At 43.9% G+C, this 23209-nt stretch overlaps 1 protein-coding gene across 2 annotated transcripts; it reads right to left on the reverse strand.

Moving 5' to 3' along the window:
• Positions 1 to 920: 920 nt before the first annotated feature.
• TMCO1 (transmembrane and coiled-coil domains 1) lies at positions 921 to 22891 on the reverse strand. Of its 2 annotated transcripts, XM_061550618.1 has the most exons (7): positions 22471 to 22866; positions 9295 to 9372; positions 8316 to 8375; positions 7441 to 7487; positions 6539 to 6606; positions 3996 to 4140; positions 921 to 1738 (listed from the first exon to the last, which is right to left on the reverse strand). In XM_061550618.1, exons 1-7 carry the CDS (start codon positions 22538 to 22540, stop codon positions 1640 to 1642), a joined length of 567 nt encoding a protein of 188 aa, XP_061406602.1. In that variant the 5' UTR covers positions 22541 to 22866; the 3' UTR covers positions 921 to 1639. The 2 variants fall into 2 exon arrangements, with proteins under 2 accessions (XP_061406602.1, XP_061406604.1); XM_061550620.1 differs by lacking the exon at positions 3996 to 4140 and having other exon boundaries at positions 22471 to 22891.
• Between the last annotated feature and the right edge of the window lie 318 nt (positions 22892 to 23209).

Below are 23209 nucleotides of genomic sequence, written 5' to 3' on the forward strand. Positions count from 1 at the left end.
GTTCTGCCCGTAGGCGCGTGGCTTTTTCTCCTGGGTTTCCCTCCACGTGTAGAAACATTTGTTGAGTATTTGGCTATCAATTGCCACATAAGCCACTTCATTTGGACTATCATTTTGGCCAGGTTGCTTCTGGAAAAGAGCTATATATCTATGGGCCTTACCTGGTAAAATGTTTTCTTAGATGTCTCGGTTGGACTGAGATCAAACAGGCTCCCATGCTGTGCGTGCTGCCTGCTGAACGTTAACATTCTTGCATGAATGTCCTAGAGCTCTAACACCTGTTAAAACAAGATACCTGTGAGTCCACTACTGAAGGCCTCCTGATTCCATGTCGGTAATGGGGTTGGTTGACCATACCGATTCATGCTGGATGAAGGGAGGGGCAGGATCGGTACAGATATTACCGATGTTAGCCATGGCCGGGAATCAAACTCCCAAGTTCTTTCCGCAGTGCGTTAACCACTACGGCACCGATCCACCCCTGTCCACAGCAAAGACAAAAATCATCTGTGCAGCCTTCACAGACCATTGGAGCAAGTGCTGTGAGCGAGCGCCTCTCAGTTCGGCACGGCGCATGACGGGTGGGTGTGGCCAGTTGCACGCTCGGTCGGCCGCCTTTGTCTTCCTCGTGGCGATTTTTACACATGGCACCGGGTAATGGTTCAGATAATCGTCAGTTTTTGGTGGCCATGAGAGGAAATGGAATTCGGGTCGTGGTAACGACTACATTACCACTTCCCACACTACACTGTCTCGACTCTTCACAAAAAACAAAGACAAGCAACAACCACGTTTTTTTTTTACGTCAATTCACATTTTTAAAGGTTTAGTGTTTCGAGAAGCTCGTTTTTAACCTCTAGACAACCAGTGTTTAAAAAAAAAACACGCTTGTATTAAACATTGCAAAATTCACTGTAGAGTAAAAATGTAAGATGTTTATTTTGCGGTATGCCATACATAACAATTATTCGGATGTGACGAACGTTACGAACTTTATAAAGTACAAAATTACATAATGCACCATTTAAGGGAAACCCCCATTGTTTCAGAGGTTTGGAAAAACAAATCAGAAATGTTAATGAACTCATTTCACATTTAAATAGAATTCAATGTACTTATCTATTTTTTCAGAAAGGAGAAACATTTTAAGTTTGGTTTGAGTACATCCACTTTTTTGCTCGAAATATTCCTGAATTATTCAATCGTGTATATAAATCGTGTAATTGGGGATCAGTCTAAGAGAGCATTATGTATAGTTGTGTAAGTTAGAGATACCTGGGCATATGATGTTGATTTCAAGGTGCTCAAGATTTTATTTAAACTTCACAATGCAGCATACAAACCCAGCAATTAAGTGACTTCCAAAGAGCCAGCATCTGGTGTATCGAACAGCAATATTGTTTATACAATTACGACCTATCAATACATTTAATATTTTACACAACTGTCTATAGCCTTCTGATACATCTCTGTAGTGGCTAACTTTCACCCTACAATTTAGGATGGACGTCACATGCAGGTGCCTTTCCCAGTTGCGTGATGTCAAGTTTCCACTGCTGTACACGTATCTTGAAGAGTTTGTATTTTCCTTCACAACACCATTAGGCCCTTGCAGTCCTCGCAGATGCAGGCATGACTTTCACGAAAATTTCCCAGCCTGAGGAGGTGGTCCCAGGAATCCTCCAGCTTGCTTGGTGGCAGCACGCGAAGGAGCCAGTCCCAACAGCTTCTGGATGTTCTGGCGATGAGAAGTGCAAGCATTACCCCCATCATCATCATCATTAGCCAAAACTCTTTCAAATTAACAATACAGTAAAATCTTGGATTGCGAGTAACTTGGTCTGCGAGTGTTTTGCAAGACGAGCAAATTTTTAAAATAAATATTAATTTTAATAACGAGCGAGTTATTGCAGTACGAGGAGTACGTATACGCTTTGTCTGCCGAGCGTCACGTGATGACAACTGATATACGAGTGCTTTGATATACGAGTGCTTTGGATTACAAACACGTTTCTGGTACGAATTATGCTCGCAATCCAAGGTTTTACTGTACTGGCAAATGAAATAGAAAGGCGTATATTCATTATCTGAATATGCATGCAATACTGCCACCTTGTGTATACAAGTAGAGTGCACACAAACACAGTGGATGAACCAAACAGAAACAGGCAATTTCTTTGCATGATAAATAATTGAGCCCTTAGTCAATCCACTACTGAATGAAGACCTTCCCATGCTATTTAACCATTTCTGGCGTTTCACTAAACTTCACCCGGCTGGTCAATGTGAACAGTTGAGCACCACTTCACTGGTCAACCACTGTCCACCAACACCAACGAACGGGCTGTCAAGGAGAACCGGTCCGTTTCGGGAAACAGGAAGGGACTCGAATTACATGGCAAGTGTGGCAACTTTTATTTTAATACACCGAAAAAACTTCCCCGTACGAATGTTTCATTCTGATGCCATTTGCACGGGGGACTGCTTTCAACAAATGTTTAGATCCACGAGTGTCATGCTGCGATACCATTCCCTAATCGTGAATGGGGCCGTCCATAAATGATGTCACGCACCGGGGGAGGGGTCAGACATTTTTGTCTGGAGGGGGGGGGGGTTGAGAAATGTGACGTCACGTAAAAATGCGCAGCTTTAAATAAAAATAGAATTGTTACAACAACACTAATTGTTATAACAACACTCCTACAACATCAGAGTGCAGCGCCACATTAGATACGCACTACAATGACAATAAGCGATTTGAAGCATGTTTTATTTTCAAAAAGGAAATATGGTTTTGGGGGTGGGGGGCAGAGCTTTGTGACATCATATTTGAGGGGGGGTCTGACTTTTTGTGATGCCGTGTGATGAGGGAGGGGGGTCAAAAATCGTCCAAAATCGCGTGACGCCATTTATGGACGGCCCCCAATGGCAAAAACGAATGTCTTTTATATTGTTGCGAACGGAGTTACAGGTGACCAATTCCACCTGCAGCTGTTGTGGAGACGCTGAGGTGAAAGCAGCGCATGAGTCAAGGTCCACGAATTGCTTCTCATCAAAATTAATTGCTTCTCATAAAAACGAGAAACAATTATATTTGGAAAAGTATAAGTTACTCAACTTACACGAATAAAAAAGTACCCCGAGCTGAGGAACGTCTCAAACATCTTCATGTAAACACAGCGTAGGTGTGATATGATGCAACGTTATTTTAAATGGAAGGCCTCACCTCCAGTAATAAGCCAGAATGAAGTGAATATGACGTAGCGCATTACCAGATTCTAATAACGGCAAAGAGGATAATGTGGGGTCTGTCCCAGTGACTCGTTAGGAGAGTGGTGCTGCTCTCTCCTTCCCACACGACCGCAGTCCACATTGAAAAAAATGAGAGCGCTTTGAGGGCTGAAGCTCTGGTTGGTGGGGTCACTACACAATTTCATTCAACCAAGAGGCACATTTGGGCTAAGGAATACGACGTACAGGTAACAGGTACGAGTAACTGGTAAACTGTGTCCGCTTTCTCGTGTCTCCATTAGATTTTGACGACTACCTTCCAAAAATATTTGAAAAATATAATTATTGAAAACGTGATGTGTTTGAATTGTGCGCCAACTTCTATACACACTTAAGTTTCAAAATAATAATAATGGGGGGGGGGGGGGGCAAGTCAAAAATTGCGGGTTAATATCGGTTTTTAAAATCCGACGCCACACGTTGATTCAGCACCCTTGAAAGCCTCAAAGTGCAAACTTTCACGGGGTATGAGTTAAAGTCCAAAATGTTTACTCCACTAATTTTGGAGGACTCTAAAAAGATGCAATTTTAGTTTTCAGATCTTGTAATCTCATCCTTCAAAACCTCCAAATATACAAACTTACATCAGCCTGATTTAAAAAATGAATAGTTTTAAAACCTTCAAAGGTGTGAACAGATACACCAAGAGTGGAGAGGCATTCACACCAACACGTGCACGGTGAGGGTGGGTACATTATATGAACCTGGCGGATGGACATGGTGCAGAGGATGTAGAGGAAGATGAAAGAGCAGTCCGTGTAGTCCTCTCCCAAGAGGTTTCGGTGGGAGAGTCCCTGTAGCCACGAGAATGGCACGAACGGGAGCTTGGCCACGACGCGGCCCTCAAAGCTGCGCTCAAACAAAGACAAAGATCCCTCCTTTAGCCTGTAACAGACTGCTGGGGCAAGCTGCTGTTAAAGCGAGCACCTATGAGGGCCAGCACGGCACATGAGGGGGTGGTTGGCCAGCACCACACCCTGGCCAGGCCACCTTTGTCCCCCAAGTAGCAATGTTTACACATTGCACCAGGTACTCATTTGACCTAGGGGAGGCCCAGAACCGGTTCAGAAAATCGTCACTAGGTGTTGGCCGTGAGCAGGAATCGAATTTGTGTTGCTGGGCTCGTTAGCGCTGGGCGCTAACCAGTACACTACCGCTCCCCACAAAGCTGCGGTCACACACACGCACATGTGAAAGTGAAATACACAAAGGGCCTCCAACCACCATAGCTGCAATTGAAATACGTGTCAATTTTCTACGAAACTAAAAACGAGCTCTCATACTCTGATGGTGCATTGTCTTTGAGTTGTGTGCCTTTTGGCGTCATCTGGTCCAACCCATGTGAGACTAGGCTCTAAGGAAAGCTGTCTCGGGTGTGGACCAATCAACTTCAAGGACAGTGCATACATTATCAGAGTTATGTTTTTTGTTTGCATTATGACTGCAGGTATTGTGGTCTATGCAAAAATGACTCCTTGTAAAAAAGGTGTCAGTTGTGTTGCCAGATAGAAGGGTAAAAAAGCAATTATCATAAAAACGACAGGGCAAAACTGCTAAGGCCTGTAGGTGAGAATAGCATGGTTGGCTACGTACAGTGCGAAAGAAGTTCAGCATATATACAGATTCACACTTTGGTGAGGAGCCCTATAAGCCTGGCAGACCGCTCCTTCTCAGTATAGCCAACAAGTGAAACACACCCTTACCTTTTTTTAGTATACAGACCTTCATAGCAGTGCCCTGATATGTATTTACAACTTTTGAATAGGAAAGCCTCGCCTTTCTACCCCATACTCCTTGATGTCAGCAAGTGTTCATTTAATGAAGAGTTCCACTCAGCCATTTATTTGAGCATGGAAACTTATAATGCCATCTTTGGGATTATCCCATGTTCATTTACAAATAAAAGTAAGTTAAAAGATGAAATCATAAATAATACAAGGGTATCCGATGCCCATAAAATAAAAAAAATTAGTTCCATCGGCGTTTTTGGCATCTGGACCAAAGTTTTTCAGCAGCATTTTGTTTTAAATGCCTGTGGCCAAATCAGCCAAAATGCACAGAATCTTGTAAATTCTAATAAGCAGAGTTGAGCCTGCATTGTGTGTGGATGAGAGACCACCTGAAACAAAAAGGTTTTGGTCATAGGGCGGCAGGGCTACGTAGTGGGCAGCAGTGCAGCAAAATTTGTTAATGCTCCGACGTCTTTGTTATTTTCCTCCCCCAATCTTCACTGACCGGAGTGGTGAAGTGTGGTCAAACAGCCCTCACGACCCGCAAGGCACGCAGTGGATTGATGAAAGTGCCGTGCATGTGCATTTGTTTAAACTGGTGTAGGGGTGTTACGGGAGGGAAACGGACAGACACAGGGGTGTCCACATCCACGTCCGCAAACGGTTAACACAGTCTGGGCGGCTGTGGGGGGATTCTGGGATCCCACACAGCCCCACCCCTCGGTGGCACATTGGTATAAAAGGCAGGGAGCAAGAGGGCTCGTGGTTCAGTGTTGGGAAGCTAACCAGTGAAGACTGAAGACCGGCAGATAGGCCCTGGAACTCCTCTGACTCGCCGTCCTTCTCAGGACCGAGCAGAGCAAGCCGGCGGGACGGCCACAGAGCCTCAGAGCCGATGTTCTTCTAAGAGCCGGGTCTGTCTGGCTGGGTGTCGTGACCTGTGCTTTGACCAGGGCCGGGTCAGATAGCCTCCCCTAGCACCCTTAGCGGAGGACCTGGGAGCAGACCAGTTGGGCAGATAGCTCTTGGGGTGTATCCCAGTCCAGTACGGGTGAAGGGGCCGTTACCCCTTCAAGTGTTGTATACGTTGCCCTGTGCCGAGTGTAAAGTTATAATAAATAGTGTGCCTCGACTACACCGTATCTTTTCGATTTAAAGCTTTCGTGACTGCAGGGATTCATCTTCTTGGTTCTTTCGGTAAAGTCACGTAGAAGGAAAGTAATAAAATAATAAAAATAAAACATAATAAAATAAAATAATTCTCACGACGTTTCGGCTACAACGCAAGCAGCCGTCTTCAGGTGAAGAATGAGACACATTTTATTATGTTTTATTTTTATTATTTTATTACTTTCCTTCTACATGACTTTACCGAAAGAACCAAGAAGATACACCGTATCTGTCGCTTGTGAACCCACTACACTGGCAAGCTTTGGGACAGATTTCAACTTTGAGTCTCATTGGCAGGGTGGGCCTGCTGATATTTATAGAAGCTTGAGTAACTCAAAACCACTTACATGGAGTTGAACATGCCCATGAGCGCTGTGAAGCAGAATCCAATGGCGAGCATGGACTTCATGCGAACCTGCAGGGGAGCAAACGCCTTCACGTTATGCCAGCTTTGAGCCGCTTTGCAGTGTTCATCACAGCCGCTGAAAATATTCTCACCGCTTGAATTTAAAATCGTCGATTTCTAGAACCTTTTTGCGCTCACAGTTGCGACGTTTAATCGATTAAAAAATGTGTCTTTGCGAACTTTTAAAATGTTTATGCGAGTATCAAGACATTAAGCTTAAAATGTACTGAAGCCACCGCAGCGGCATTTCCCTTAAGTAAGCACCGTAGGCCTGTTTGATAGTCTGCAGTGTGGCAGCCAGTAATGTTGCGCTAAAAATAGAGTCTGTTCTCCTATAACGCGTGTTTTCATAACACGAATTGGACATAACGTGATGAATGTATTCGAAAGCACTTTTATGAGGATGCAAATTGGATACAATACGATCGAGTGAACAGAACTATGCCGCGCAAGTAGGAATAAGCGGTTCTACGGATGCCTCGGCGTAGCGTCACACAAGGCGGGATTGCTGTTGGATGCTGCACATGCACCTCAGTCTTTGTTCAGCCTGCGTATGCACCTCAAGTGTTATTGCGGATTGTGCTTTACCCTATGTTATATATCATTTATTATACCGCGGTGTTCTTCAGAAACGTGTTATAGGAGAACAGACTGCACTATGTTTTGTATTTACAATATACCAAACAAGGCCCGAGCCAGCTTTCACACGAGTTGCATTCTGTGTGGACACTTGCACGCTTACGTTTTCCCTTGGACGCCCTAAAAAATGTCAACTTCACGGTTTCAAAAAGAGAAATGAACATCGTGCAATGCGGCCGGAGATTAATCGGGCTGATGGATTACCATGGAAAGATCCCGATTGTTGTTCTTGAGTTTCTCTTCTTCTCTTTCTGTACAACGCACCCAGGGTGAATGAACAGCTGTTTATAGAGCAGCATTCAGATGTTCTTGGAAGTACTGACCAGTGTCGCGTTTATATGGGTCACATGTTAGCACACACAGAGAGACAACTACGTGTGCATGGATGTGAAAAAGGAACCCACAGACAAAAAGCACTGGACTGACATTTTAAAATACAGATTAGGCTTGGCATGTACAGAGGGAAATGTTTATTTTAGCTCATTTGGTTTGTCTATTGTTTTCAAAGCCAAATGTTAGGCACTTTGTGTAAGAAAAGTGCCCGCCCAGTTTTTAGCCACCTCCAATTTAAGTAAAATTAAAATTGACTTCACTTAAGGCAAACATTAGTGAATAAATACATGGCTATGCTAACATGAGATGGTACTCCTCCAGAGATCAGATAAATTACATTTGGTGTACTGCATCTCCATGCCGCTTTTATAACAAATATCCAGGAACCTAGTAGGTAAAAAAACCCAACTCAGCCACATTGTTCAAGTGTAAAAAAATCTAATTAAATTTTAACAAAAGCTACTTTTCCTTACTCAATCAGTAAATTTTATGTCGACATGGATCTTTGTTAAAATAACAAAAATGACAATGTTGGAAAATAAATGTTAGGTCAAACAACCGCCATGACCTCCAAGAATGGCGTGAAAAGGTCTTCCAACCGGCAGTGGCCTGACAAAGGGCCTAAGTACTTCGCACTGTACTAGTGGTTTATAATAATTATCTAATCGGTAACCCTCGTGAGTGGCTGCCAGGCCGCCCAGTGGAGCTCTCCGATTGGTGCTCGAGATGCAAGTTGTCATACGCACCAATTTTCTTCTTCTGCTGTTTTCCCGCTGACTCCGTTATCGTCTCTTTCCGCTTCTCCACTGACAAAAAAAATGGAACAAAGTACAAATCGTTGTCATGGGGTGGCGGGGTGCAGATAATTAATCAAAACCCACAGGCATTTAAACAAATAACCATCACCACCACAATACACACAATGTGATGCTTACAATTCTGATTTATTTAGTACTAAAAATGTTATTCTCCCACCTACTTTTCCCTCACTAACTTTTAGTCTCTGCATTAAAATAACATTTCCCTTCTTGCCTACGATCTCCTAATGCACATGCCTTACTTCATGTACAGCATCTTGGGATGTGGTCGCATCTCAAATTAAATTGTATTGTAACAGTGTTGGCTTAAAAATACATCCAGCTCTATATACTGGGGTGCACAACTTTGCCAAATGAATATTTAACGGTAGACAGTCATTTTATATTCATCATCATTATTATTATGCCTGTTAATCCAGAAAAGCCTCACAAAGTTTCATGACTCGCTTTCAGTAAGCGCCTGCCAAGTTTTTGCAGTCAGGGCGTTATGATTGCAATGCGTAAATCATAGCCAACTTGTGGCCAATTTTCTAATGTTATGGAGACATAAACACTATAATGTCCTACTTCAAACATGTTCTTTAGAATTATATTGAACTTATTTCGCACTATACGTAGCGAACCGCACTAATCAGAGATGCAGGGAAGGACAATAAACTAAACACAAAAAGCAGTTATAAAGAGATTAGTTTTCAATCTAGATTTAAAAGATCATAGCTCCAGTGGCTTCCTAACATCGGTAGGAAAAGCAATCCAGACAGCCGCAAAAGTGCATCTGATGGCTCGTGGATTACCAGAGTTTGCGCGATCATTTATGCTCCTTGTAGTGTAATTGTCATTACACCACAAATGCCCCCAGTGTGTAAACTGATGCATGGCTGCCAGTGTACGTACGGTCATTACTCACATTTTTTACTTTGTTTCTCCACCTCTGCTTTTAGCTTCTTGTACTTCTCTGTCCTGTACACGAGGGCCCAGGTGATTCCTGCGTGGAAGAAACCATGGCGAGTCGTGTGAGCAGGTGACATGCGAGGTGTTGGTGGCGCAGCTCCGTCAGGCAATGGAATTTTTATTAATTTGACTTTGCAGAGGATTAAGCAACAACTGGCGACATTCACACACGCAATCGGACTCGAATAAAAGTTAGAATATGATATGTAATCAGTGCTACAGATACCTTCAATCTAATTGGACAGAACGTTGGCCATTTCTATAATTTCTCAACGAATCCCGTGTTAATCAATTGTCATTCCTATTATGTTTAAAAAGCTTTCCCATTAAAAACAAAGCTTATACTACGTGGGGTTATAATAAACAGGGCTTGATGGACCACTTACGATGAAACCACCAGCATGCAACAAAATGATCATTGATCAAACATTTTACACAAATATTTTCACATTTGTCACTACCACCACGTTAACTCCATTTCTATTTCATCGCGAGATATTTTTCTGTTTATAACACTGTGCAAAAATGTACGTACTGTACTTGGACAAAAGGGCACCAGACGCATGAAGCAAATCGATGATGAAAGTCTCCACACATCACTGTCTCTGAGACTAAATAAAAACTAAATCACCCTTGTTAGCTGTAAAATAGCATCTCCCGTGGATAAATCGATGTCCGACAGGCCCCCGTGTGCTGGTCCTGGCGTGACTTACAAGGTCACAGCAATATTTATTTATTTAATAAATTATTGTATACTCAAGAGAATAGGTTTTTCTCCTTTTTTTTCTGGCAACAGAATAGGTGTTAAGATGTAAAAACACCAAACTGAAACCTTTTACAAGGAATCATGTCTGCATTAACCACAAAACTTGTGGTCAGAATGCAAACAAAAAACATACTCTGATAATATATGAATATATGCATTTCTTTGAAACTCAAATGGTGTTCGACCAGAGGATGCCAAAAGGCGTTTGAGACCAGGCTCAAAAGAAAGCTGTCTCTGGTGTGGACCAATCAATTTCAAAGACAATGCATATATTATCAGAGTATGTTTTTTGTTTGCATTCTGACCACAAGTTTTGTGGTTAATGCAGACATGGTTCCTTGTAAAAGGCTTCAGTTTGGTGTTTTAACATCTTAACACCTGTTTTGTTGCCAGAAAAAAGGGGAAAACCTATTCTCATATTATGGTACTGGCAAAGGAGGTCCCATGATATTGTATACTTAATGCAGAAAAAAACACTTCCCAAGCCAACCTACTTTGCATACATTTCTATAATTAACACCTTTTTCTGTTGGTAAAACAAAAGCACTCAGGCACCAAAGCACTGGATGCTTCATTAGGCCTGTTTGGTTTTCTGAATGGTAAAGCCAAGTGATTTACGCTTTGAGACAATGCCATTCTTTTAGCCGGGAATTTATAGTGCAGTACTGACTGTAGAGACTTTAAGAGACAAAGAGAGAATTGTGTTTTTAAAAAAATCAAAACGCGTGTCCATTACTTTCACAGCGCATGACAAATTCAAATTCCTCGGCACCAAATGATCAGTGGCCTCATTTGGTCATTCAACTTTAAAACTGTGGAATTGCTCAACTTGTGAATAGCGGGCTTCATGCAGTATATTTTAAAAGCACCGCGGTATGCAAGTCCCATAATACGATACGTTTATGAAATATGTGCATTGGGTGCATGTAAATTAAGCTCAGGGAAACTAACTTAGATTGATTAAGCGATATAAAAAACCCTAGTTGGCATGAATGGCCTTTTTTCTCCATTTTTATTTTCATACTTCCGATTTGTGGGCTACTTAAAAAAAAGCAAGCTTTTAACTCGATGCCTAAATACACCTCCATTAAACTACAGCATCTGCATATGCTCCATATACACAGATCAAAAAGGCATTAGATATTTTTTTTTATTGACTGCAAATTTACGTAGTAATTTTTTAATTCCCTCTAGGTTGTTGCGCATCATTAACTGAGGCGGCGGGCGTGGCCCAGCGGTGTCCGCTAATCGCCACGTGTTGCAGAGGGGGTTTCGTGAATTCGAATTCAGCAAGGCCACCCTGGTTATTACTGCAGGGTATAATGTAAGGGTGCCGCGGTGGCGAGATGTTAACTACCTTGCCTGGTATCCAGGAGGTCGTGGGTTTTGATTCAGACCCTGACGCTGTATTTATGGAGTTTGGATGTTTCTCTCCCCGAGGTTGCGTGGATTTTTTTTCTCCAGGTCCTCTGGTCTTTCCCTCTACATTCATAAACATGTGTTTAAGGGTATTTGGCTCCTATAAATTTCTGCATAATAAGCCACTTCATTGGGTTATCATTTGTGGCCAGGTCGCCTTTTGAAAAAATAGCTATATAGCTCAGTGGGCCTTACCTTATTTGGCAAAATAAAAATAGGCTATTGTTTAAAATATATACTCTCCGTCTACTTCACAGTGGACATTAAAGATCCCCGGACGCCATTCGAAATGAGTAGGCCATTGTGTGCTGGTTTCATGGTCCTCATTTTCCAAATTCGAAAATTATGCCAAAACTATGCATGTAATTACGCATAGAAATCATCAGACTAATGCCCAGCTTGCAGTGCAGGTGCCTTGTGCCACACACAGGGGCACCTACAAACTGGGGCGGCCTTTCAATGTTTGAGATGAAATGCGATGAGAACATCTGACTGACGTCCTGCCGTACAACGTGCTATATCAAAAACAAATAACGGCTGCTTGCGTTGTGGCCGAAACGTCGTGAGAATTATTTTATTATGTTTTATTTTTATTATTTTATTATTTCCCTTCTACGTGACTTTACCGAAAGAACCAAGAAAATGAATCCCTGCAGTCACGAAAGCTTTAAATCGAAAAAAAATTGTTTATAACTGTTGACATACATGAAGAAGCAGGGTATTGTATTCCCATCGCCTAACCAGGTTAAGAGATCTCTCCTACATGCAGCAAATGCACTATCCCTTTCTCATGGGCTTGCCTGGGCGAGTCCACCACTGTCAGTGAGATGCATCCTCCGGCAAACTCACGTCCTGTTGCGGCTTGGGTTCTCTTAGCCTTGAATGACCTAAATACACACCCAAGAAACCTGACACTCCCCTAGGGGTGTTTACGGTCTCTGCACAGGTTCCAACGATGGGTCAAAATTTAACACTTTCACTCAGCAGTCGGGAAATAGGTCAAAGCTGTCAAACACACCTAACCGAGAAATAAATATTTAATTACAAGGTCCCATGGACTGCATCGGAATTATGAAGCATTACAAATGACTCATTCCTAACACGAAAGCCCGAAAAATGCTTTCCTGCATCTATAAACGATCTACTTCCTTCAAAGTTTTACTTGTATGCACATCCTTGTTGCAACGTTACTATGTGCAACTTCTGCTGCCAATTCTTACACTTGTTTACCCACGGAAGCCTCGCTGAGTCTCAAGATTCTTTATCAGGAGGGTCCTGCCAAGTTTTCACAATAGGGAGGGGGGCAATATTTCTTTGTCTAATCCCAATTCAGTAATTAGCAAGTATTGATTTAAAGCTTTCATGACTGCAGGGATTCATCTTCTTGGTTCTTTCGGTAAAGTCACATAGAAGGGAAATAATACAAATAAAACATGCTTTATTTTTAATAAAAAACTAGCTGTACTACCCGGCTTCGCCCGGGACCTGTATCCACGACGGCCGGCCGCCTTTGTCTCCCCAGTGGCGATGTTAATACGCCACACCAGTTACTCGTTTTGCGGCTGAGTCCCTCCCTCACCACTCTCCCTCCCTCACCACTGTCCCTCCCTCACCACTCTCCCTCCCTCACCACTCTCCCTCCCTCACCACTCTCCCTCCCTCACCACTGTCCCTCCCTCACCACTCTCCCTCCCTCACCACTCTCCCTCCCTCACCACTCTCCCTCCCTCACCACTCTCCCTCCCTCACCACTCTCCCTCCCTCACCACTATCCCTCCCTCACCACTCTCCCTCCCTCACCACTCACGCACGGCCGCCTTTGTCTCCCCAGTGGCGATGTTAATACGCCACACCAGTTACTCGTTTGAGGCTGAGTCGACCTAGGGGAGGTTCAAATAATCGTCACCGGTGGTGGCCGTGAGCGGGAATGGAACTCGGTTCACCGGGTTTGTAGCGCAGCGTAGCGTTAACCACTACACCCACCGCTCCTCACACACCACACACGCACAGACACACACACAGACACACACACAGACACACGCAGACACACACAGACAGACACACACACAGACACACAGACAGCACGCTAACCACTACACTACCGCTCCCCACACACCACACACGCACACACACACGCACACACACAGACACACACACACAGACACACACACACACAGACAGCACGCTAAGCACTACACTACCGTTCCCCCTACACAACACACGCGCGCGCGTCCATAGGTACACATACACGCGCTTGCTGCAGACACACACGACTGTCAGGGTGCGTACGGCAGTAAACGACTGAAAAAAGAAAGCGGCAATGCTGCGCGAGGAACGCCTTAGACCTGCAACACATTTGTGTAATGCGAGCGTAAACACACAAACACATACAAACACATACACACACATACATACACACACATACACACACATACATACACACAGACATACACATACACACAAACACACACATACATACACACAAAAACATAGACAATACACACACACATACATGCAGATACACAGACAGACACATAACACACATACATACACACGCATACATACACAGAAACACATACACACACATACATACACACACACATATATGCACACAAACACATGCACACACGTACATACACACATACATACAGACACGCAGACATACACATAAAGACATACAAAAAAACCGACATACATACACACACACATACACACAAACACATACACACACATACATAGAGACACACAGACATACACATAAACACATACACACATACACATGACCCGGCTTCGCCCGGGACTTGGATCCACGATGGCCGGCCGCCTTTGTCTCCCCAGTGACGATGTTCACACACGACAGCAGTTACGCGTTTGAGGCTGAGTCGACCTAGGGGAGGCCCAGGTCCGTTTCAAATAATCGTCAGCGGTGGTAGGCGTGAGTTGGAATGGAACTGGGGTCGCTCAACCAGCTTAATGACTATTTGTACAAAGAACATATAAAGAATCGATTATAATAACCAGGCTACAGTCCACATTATATACTGGCAGTACACGCACTCAGCTTCATAAGCAGGCTAGAGTGTACATGATAGAGTGGCAGTACGCTCACCGAGTTTAATAAGCAGGCTACAGTCTACATGATAGACTGGCAGTACGCTGACCCAGCTTAATGACTATTTGTACAGTGAACATTTAAGTAATCGATTGTTGGCGCGTTGGGTTTAAAAGTAATATAAATTGCACACATTGTGGTGGGGGTGGAGTGAAGAGTAGGAAAAACTTTGATGAATTTACCTCAGAGTGGCGTGGTGGGTGTCGAGGCCTAGCACCGTGCAGAGCCTCCCGCCTCGCCTGATTTTCCCACCCGGCTGACGCTGGGTACGGGTGCCGGTCCCCCCCCCCCCCTAGCGCTCGAACAATACTGAGTAATTGCTATTATTTAATTATTTACGAAGCCTATGAAAGTGGCGAAGGCGTGGCTAGCCGTTGGCAGGGGTGAACCGCCGTCCAATGAAACTGCAGCCCTTGGCGAAGGCGTCGCTAGCCGTTGCCAGGTCCAATGAAAGCGGCGAAGGCGTCGCTAGCCGTTGCCAGGGGCAACCGCCGTCCAATGAAAGTGCGTATGGTCCGAAATCCACACACACACACACACAGACAGACAGACATTCACGATTTTATATATATAGATAATGTGTTTTCTTTTTATTATTTATTATTTCCCTTCTACGTGACTTTACCGAAAGAACCAAGATGAATTAGCAAGTAATTTTTAAGCACTGGGATGTTAGGCCAATACCAGTTACATGGTTTATTTGAATTTTTTTGATACCGGGGAAAAATTGGAGAACCCGGGAGGAAACCCATGTAGACCAGGAGGAAGAACATAAAACTCCACACAGAAAGGTGGCAGTCAGGAATCGAACCCAGGGCCCTTAATGCTGTGGGGCAAAAGTGTTACCGCTATGCCACCCTGTTGCCCTAAATGTCATATGCTGCTGGTAAACTTCATGACAATAAAAACACTTCGGGTAAAAATAAAACCAGTTCTATTCATTTATCAGAAAGACCAACTTATCTTCAACTATTTATTCTCTACCAAATGGAAAAGCTCCACTTGGCAAATACGCTAAATACGCTTGACAACAAACCGTGCCTGCCGATTGGCTGAATGAGTGTCACAGTTTTGTTTGATGGCAGAAAAACTACAGTGAAACTATCGATTATAATCAATATTAACTTACAGCCCTTTGTCAATCCCTTGTGCCAAAGGCATCCCCACACCATGTGATTTGTAGAGGTTGTTTAATCAAACTTCACCACAATGGTATTGGCTGGTAAAGGGGGCGGAGAGGATACACTAGGGCCCGTATGTTTATGTATATGACTCACCACTGATACTTACTCCATGCTGGAATTGGTCGGTAGCAGAGTGCGCTAACCGCCGCTACGTTGCTCTTTCTGACATGGCGGCGCTATTTGCAGATACAATTATATACGTTATGCACGGATTGCACTCGTCTTATCCGTGCGGAGGTGTGCGGATGACAGGGTATGTCTGCCATTGCCTCTGGGTTCATTCCTCTTATCTGTGCTTGGGCGTCTCCAAAAGGACCAACGACATTCTTGGGGTAGGCCACTTCCGGGTCAAGTAAAATCCGCATTAGAAGTCGTATATGTGCCAAGACTACCAGGTTACTTGCTGGGAGTTTACTCCTCTTATCCCCCACACAGGGGGGAGAATGGAAGTGCGGGGACAATAGGAAGGTCTACAGAGTGATCTGTGGCCATGGTATTAGGAAGAGCGGATAACGAGGAATTGTATTGTATAACACTTGGATAAATTTAGTTAGTCAAAAGTAAAAAAAACTGAACCAGCAATAAAACCGTAACACTAGCTCCCAAAGCTAAATAACAAAATAAATATGCAGACAATATGCCTTCTTCAAATGTGTGGTCGCCACTTAAAAAAACGAATATACTTGTTTCACATCCCATCAGCCACAAGGCCTTTCAGCAGTATTGGTTCAACACAAGCAAGCTCATGTAATTGCTGAATCAATTGCAACATTTGCATATTTACTTTGAGCCAAAAACATTTATAGCTAGCCAATCTTGCGAGTGAATTGCCAATGACAAAGTGACTTTGCTGCCTTGTCTAAGCTTTTTTTTACTATTTCCCTGTGAAAGCGGATTCACCGGTTATATTATTAAAAGATTACTTTTAAACAGTGACAAGGGGCATTCACTGCCGCAGATGTAATATACAGTATTATCATTTTTTTTATGTGACAATCTCAGACGATGGGGGCACGGTAATCACTCCGAAGCTTAAGATGGATCCAGCCAGGAATGTTAATTAAGCGACCGTCAGCAGCTATCATTATTCGCATTATCACCGTAACACTGCAATTACCACTGTATCCGTGACACTTTGCTTTTCAGCTGGTGCCGTGGGAGCGCTCTGCAAGAAAACGCACCCGCCCATCCCTTCCATCACTGGCGGGCTCCCAATGTCACCGACCGTGTCCGTATCTGCCAGAACAGCAGCTGTGCTGCCAGCTGGAGCAGAGCCATCGAGTGTTCTCAACATACTATTGAGCGTCAAATATTCACGTCCGTGTGCAAGTTTGTGTCATGCACGTGCGAACAAACGGCCGGTGAAATTAAGGAAAACAGGATTTACAGTGTCTTCTTGGTTCTTTCGATAAAGTCACGTGTAGAAGGGAAATAATAAAAATAAAACATAATAAAATATTTTATTATGTTTCATTTTTATTACTTTATTATTTCCCTTCTACGTGACTTTACCGAAAGAACCAAGAAGATGAATCCCTGCAGTCACGAAAGCTTTAAATCGAGGATTTACAGTGGTTAGATTTTTTTATAAGACTTTATTTGAATCGTAGTCAATGCGATTTCCTGTGGCAATAAGCTTTAAGGCATTGCTCATCTCCTGTTTACAACCCGGAGCCAGTGACAGAAACTCCCCATTCCTGACAGGGGTGAGTATATATCCATACGACAACCAATGTTAATACCCCCCAAAGTGGCACTAATTTTATTGACCCAGATTAGATGATGGGCTGAGTTAATAACCCCTAACCAGGAATTGAACTTACTACAACTTTCAGACGTGTAAGCTGGTCACTCTACTGCCGAGCCACATGGCCAGCTATGAACATGCTTGTACCAGGATACTGCCGAGTGATTTTCTTCTGGGAAGAGTCAAGCGCACAAGAGTATTGGCATTCGTAACATCAAATGCTCACGTGGCAGCAGTTGAATGCACATGACACAAATGACCATATCCATTGGTCTCAACACATCCCTTGGATGCCAGATTGCCCAAATTCATGACATTCCCTAAAATGCAGGAACTTCTTTGCAAAAGTCCCTCTAAATGTTGTTACAAACTTCACAAAGTAAAGTCAGCAAGCTCTCTCAATGAAAGGCTTGCATTACCACTGGAGTCCAACCTGAACACGTTTTTTTATGTTCTATGGACTGTACACGTGCCATGTAGAGATAAAAGGAAACACACATTGAGTTCTCTGTGACGTGGCCAAGAGTTTAACGCAGCCTGATCTTCTCAGGCTGTTAATACTGTAACCAGTTATTCACCACCAGCGAAGATAATAAGTAACCTTCTGTAAAACGCCCAAATTAATGCAAATGAAAACACCACGAATTGTGGTGGAATGTTCTAAAATAAATACATGAGCGGCAATGTAACTTAGACTTGAAATAAAATGCAGTTTGAACTCAAAGACATGAAGGCAAGATTGAGCGTTTTTTGTTAATGAAACTATATGTTGAACTTCTTTCATACCGTACGTAGCCAACCGTGCTAATCGGAGGTGCGGGGGAAGGTCAACAAACTAACCACAAAAAGCAGTTCTAAAAACTCATAGTAACTGGCTTGTCAAGAACTTTGTTGAAGTACCCGACAAAGGACCTGCCTTGGTTTCCCTCCACTCTGACAGTGGACCGCTCTCTAAGCGTGTCCAAACAACACATGGAAGACGCTGCTGGATATTTCCCCCATCAATGGAAGATCAAGGGATTCGTCAAATTGCAAATGAAGCGAGGTGGTAAACCACCAAGAATATCACCGACACACATCACCCAACGCAACACGGATATTCTGGTGGAATAAGCAGACTGAGGCCACTCGGTTACCGTGGATGTCGTGGAGCGGCTTACAAAATAAAAAAAATATACAATTGAGGCCTGTTGTTTTTTCTCTCAAACGCCATTCGACAGAAGCATAGTTTGTGAAATCGTTGACTGAACGAAGTTGAAATATCACCATCACGTGTCCAAAGAGCTGCACACAGTAGCCTAACTTTACGTGTTAAAGTTTTGTGTTAAAAGTTATTGTCGCGAATGGACATTTGAAAATCAACTGACAAAAAAACCCACTACGGCTGTGTTGAGCTTGGTAGCTTATCCGATGGCATCAGTTTGCTTGATGTATAGTATCAGTAACTCCTGTGTAAGTGGTTGGTTATGTGATAAACAGAGGTCCAAATGTGTAAACACTGCGTATATCTAAGCAAGAAATAATTTGTGTACGCTACGGAAAATCGTAGTGAGTTCGCAGACACGGACTGTACAACTACACGTGCGACTGTGTACATGTATTTGTACGCGTAGTGTGACTGTGTATGTATATTTGTAAGTGCAGTGTTTGTGGGTATTTGTAGGTGCCATGTCTTTGTGTATTTGCATATGTATTATGTGTGTGTAGTGCGGCCTCTCGCGCTATAAACAGTTCAACATGCGTCATGAACTCTCAATTGCAACACTATTGGACCTCAGGGCTCAGTGGCTCTTTAAAACGTGGCAAGTTCACGGCCACGTGCTGCAAAGCAGCCAGGGAGCGCGCACACACACGCACACACACACAAATATTCGGCAAGTATTTTTTTTTCATCGTGTAATCTTTATTCTAACGTTTCCTGTCCGAGAAATTTATCAAACACATTTTTTTAAAGGATGATGAGGGAAGAAGAAAAAAAATCATCTTGGCATGGATTTTATAACGCCTTCCAATATACGATAGTCATTGAGAGTGTTTAATCAAGTGATACGTCAGGAGGCTGTGATGAGGGCTGCCGGTTTTTGAATCGTGGCTGCCAGAGGGGCCCATCTCGGCTGGCAGGGCCGGGACACGGCGGGTTTTGCGTCCAGTTTTTGGGTAAAAATGTGATAAATGTATCCGGTTTTGTAAAGCTTAAGTCCCTAATCGCTACACAACTGTATACTGTACTCAAATTTAGTTCTTATTGGATCTTTATGGACGGTGCATAAACGCTGGAAATTGTTAAAATGAGCCACGGCTCTTTCTCCACGAGTTACACTCATGCACCGCGTGTCTTTGGGGAGTCGGACACACAACATCGAAGCATCTTAAACGAGACAGAGAAAACCTAAAGATACCGTCAGACGACCCATAATAGCTCTCTAGCGACGTTACTAAATTGCAACATTCAAATGCGTGGGGGGCTAAGTCGCAGTGACACCAATGGGGGAGCTCTAAATATAAGGCCCTGACTGTAAATGCATTTCAAGCCAAGAATATTCGAGGTAATAATGAGCTGGAGTTGTCGATCGCCGCTGCTGACATGCTGGAAATGAACCCGAGTGTCTGGAAATCACTAATGTAATCCGCATTTGTACAATCGCAGTTCACACTTTCGTTCAAATAGAGCTTCCTTGAGTTTCAGTTGACATAACATATTAAGGAACGCCAATTCTTAAGGTTTCGTGTAGGGTTGTCTCGGGTGTGGACCAATCAACTTCATGGACAGTGCATATCATTATCAGAGTTGTTTCTTTTTGTTTGCATTTTGACTGCTTGTGTTGTGGTTATTGCAAACATGATGCCTTGTATAAAGGTGTCAGTTTTGTACCAGTTGAAAGGGTAAAAACCTATTACTATATTTTGCCACTGGTAAAGGAGGTCTCAGTGTAAATGCTTACCCCGAGCTCTCAATACTCTGATAGTACGCTGTTTTTGAGTTGTACGCCTTTTGGCGTCATGTGGTCCAACACCAATGGAGACTAGGCTCTAAGAAAAGCTGTCTCGGGTGTGGACCAATCAACTTCAAGGACAGTGCATATCATTATCATTATTATATATTATATTATGTTTTATTTTTATTATTTTATTACTTCCCTTCTACGTGACTTTACCGAAAAAACCAAGAAGATTATCAGAGTTGTTTCTTTTTGTTTTCATTTTGACTGCTTGTGTTGAGGTTATTGCAAACATGATGCCTTGTATAAAGGTGTCAGTTTTGTACCAGTTGAAAGGGTAAATACCTATTACTTAGGGTTGAAAGGGTTTAGGTTTAAGGGGTTAGAGTTAAGAATTAGGATTGTCTTAAGATTCGGTGGCAGGCTTTCCTGAGTAAACAATTGTCACATAAAATGTTTTTATTGTGATTATGGTATTGTTTAGGATTTATGGGGGTTAACCTTTATGGTTAAGGTTTAGAGGTTAGGATGTAGGGTTATAGGTTTGAGTTTAAGGTGAGGATTTTGGGTTAGGAGTAATGGTTTGGGTAGTAGGCGCTAGCGTTTAGGGTTAATGTATATGAGGCTGTGTCTCTGGTGTAGGCCAATCAGTTTAAAGGACAATGCCATATAATATCAGAACATGATTGTTCGTATGTTCACCACAAGTACGTGTGGTTAATGAAGACAGGATTCCTTGCAAAAGGTTTCTATTGGGTTCTATGAACATCTTAACACCTTAATATAAGTTTTGGGGTTGTTAAATCGCGTAAATGTCATTAAAACCCGCCACCACCCGACACAGCCAACTGGTAAGGGTTGTCATAAAGGGTAAAACCTATAATTATTTCACAAGTTACCTTTTGTTAGAAGCTTAGTTCAGGCGTGGGATCCGGGTGACGGGGTGGTTAATGTTGACAGCTGCATCTAAGACTGATGTTCTTACCACCAATCTGTCTGACCTGGTTATCTCCATGAGAATGAACTCTTTAAGCGTGAGTTTATTTTGTTGACACCAGGTGTGGAATCCACACGAAAAATCGCCGAGGCATACAGTGGTATCGTTCGCAAAGAGCAATAACCCCTGGGGTCACCAACATGACACAACACTATAACAAGGCCCTCTCATACTCGCGAATTATTACTTCAAGGAAGCCGCGAACATTTACGACTCGCGTCGTCTCACATGCACGGGGGGGGGGGGGGGGGGGTGCCGACTTTTAAAACATCGACAGTGAAGATAAAGAAGATAGCGAAGATAGCAAGAAGATAGTGAAGACAGCGAGCGTTCTTTCTATGATCGAGGCCTAACTGGGCCTGGCGGTCTCGTTGAAGATCAGGTTACGTCAGCGCCATGTCACACACAACAACAACCACAACAACAACAACCACAACAAAAAGCCACAAAACAATCCACGACGCTATAGAAGCAATACCCCCCCCCTACCCACCAGCATTAACTAACTCTTGTGTTAGATAAGTTGATAAATTAGCGACGAAGAACGTGATGCGAGAGAGTCATGGAGGGCATTGCAAAGTGAGTCCATGTTTCGATTTAAAGCTTTCGTGACTGCAGGGATCCATCTTCTTGGTTCTTTCGGTAAAGTCTTCGTAGAAGGGAAGTAATAAAATAATAAAAATAAAACATAATAATCTCACACACAACTTCCCTTCGACGTGACTTTACCGAAAGAACCAAGAAGATGAGTCCATGTTGCTCGAATCTTCCCAACCCTCGTCTCTTTGCCCACCCCACACGAACCATCGAGGTTAAAGTCCGACTAACTTGACCTCCACAAACACCACAAGCTGAGACTCATCCAGCAGTGGATCGATCAAAGCTCGAGGAAGATTTGAGTGTGGAGATGATGGAGGTGATTGATGGAGGGGCCTAAACGCAATTGTTGTGTTCGTCTCGTCGCTCACCTTCGGCCAGCAAGGCAGTGCAGATCGAGATGAAGACGATGAGTATTGTGTCGGCGAACATGGTGGACATGATTTCGCTTCTTCTTATTGTTTGTCGTCAATTAAACGACGATGAGGTCGAGAGGCAATAGATGGAGCCTCGCCTCGGCCGGCACCCACGCAACCCCTCAGCGAACGGGGAAAAGGGGAAATCGTGGCCGGTCCCGTGAATATGAAGCCACGGAGGAAGGTGTCCGCGATGCCCGCCTGCTCCGTCGTCCCCTCGTTGTTGTCCTCCTCGATTTAGCGGCAATAACGAGGAGGAGGCGGCGATGTCGAAGCGTCCCCCAGCCGTGTCAATGCCGAGAGATCGCTGGCCTCGGCAAAAAAAAAACCAAATTCGGTGCGAGGATGTCGCAGAGATCTTGGGGCGACTACGACGCCGGGTCCCGCCGGGCCCCGCGGGGTCTCCGCGCGAGTTCGTGCGAGCGCGAGTCGCGGTGCGAGAGCGAAGCTGACGCCGCAGAGCGACCATCTTGGTAAGGGGACACTGCGCGCCTGAGTGGACGGGGCGCGAGAACCCCCCCCCTCATGCACCCCCCCTCCATAGCCACCCCCCCCCTCATGCACCCCCCCCCCTCATGCACCCCCCCCTCATGCACCCCCCCCCATTCATGCACCCCCCCCCCATTCATAGCCACCCCCCCCCCTCATGCACCCCCCCTCCATAGCCACCCCTCCCCCTCATGCACCCCCCCCT

This window comes from Lethenteron reissneri, chromosome 12 (assembly GCF_015708825.2).
Source record: "Lethenteron reissneri isolate LAM-NWPU_2019-01 chromosome 12, ASM1570882v1, whole genome shotgun sequence".
Taxonomy (NCBI): domain Eukaryota; kingdom Metazoa; phylum Chordata; class Hyperoartia; order Petromyzontiformes; family Petromyzontidae; genus Lethenteron; species Lethenteron reissneri.

Coding starts and splice junctions, on each gene's coding strand:
- TMCO1 (XM_061550618.1), bottom strand. CDS start 22,540: ATGTCCACCATGTTCGCCGACACAATACTCATCGTCTTCATCTCGATC. Junction 8,376..9,294: donor GGAGAAACAAAGTAAAAAAT/GTGAGTAATGAC, acceptor TTTTTTTGTCAG/TGGAGAAGCGGAAAGAGACG. Junction 7,488..8,315: donor ACAGCAGAAGAAGAAAATTG/GTGCGTATGACA, acceptor TGCGTTGTACAG/AAAGAGAAGAAGAGAAACTC.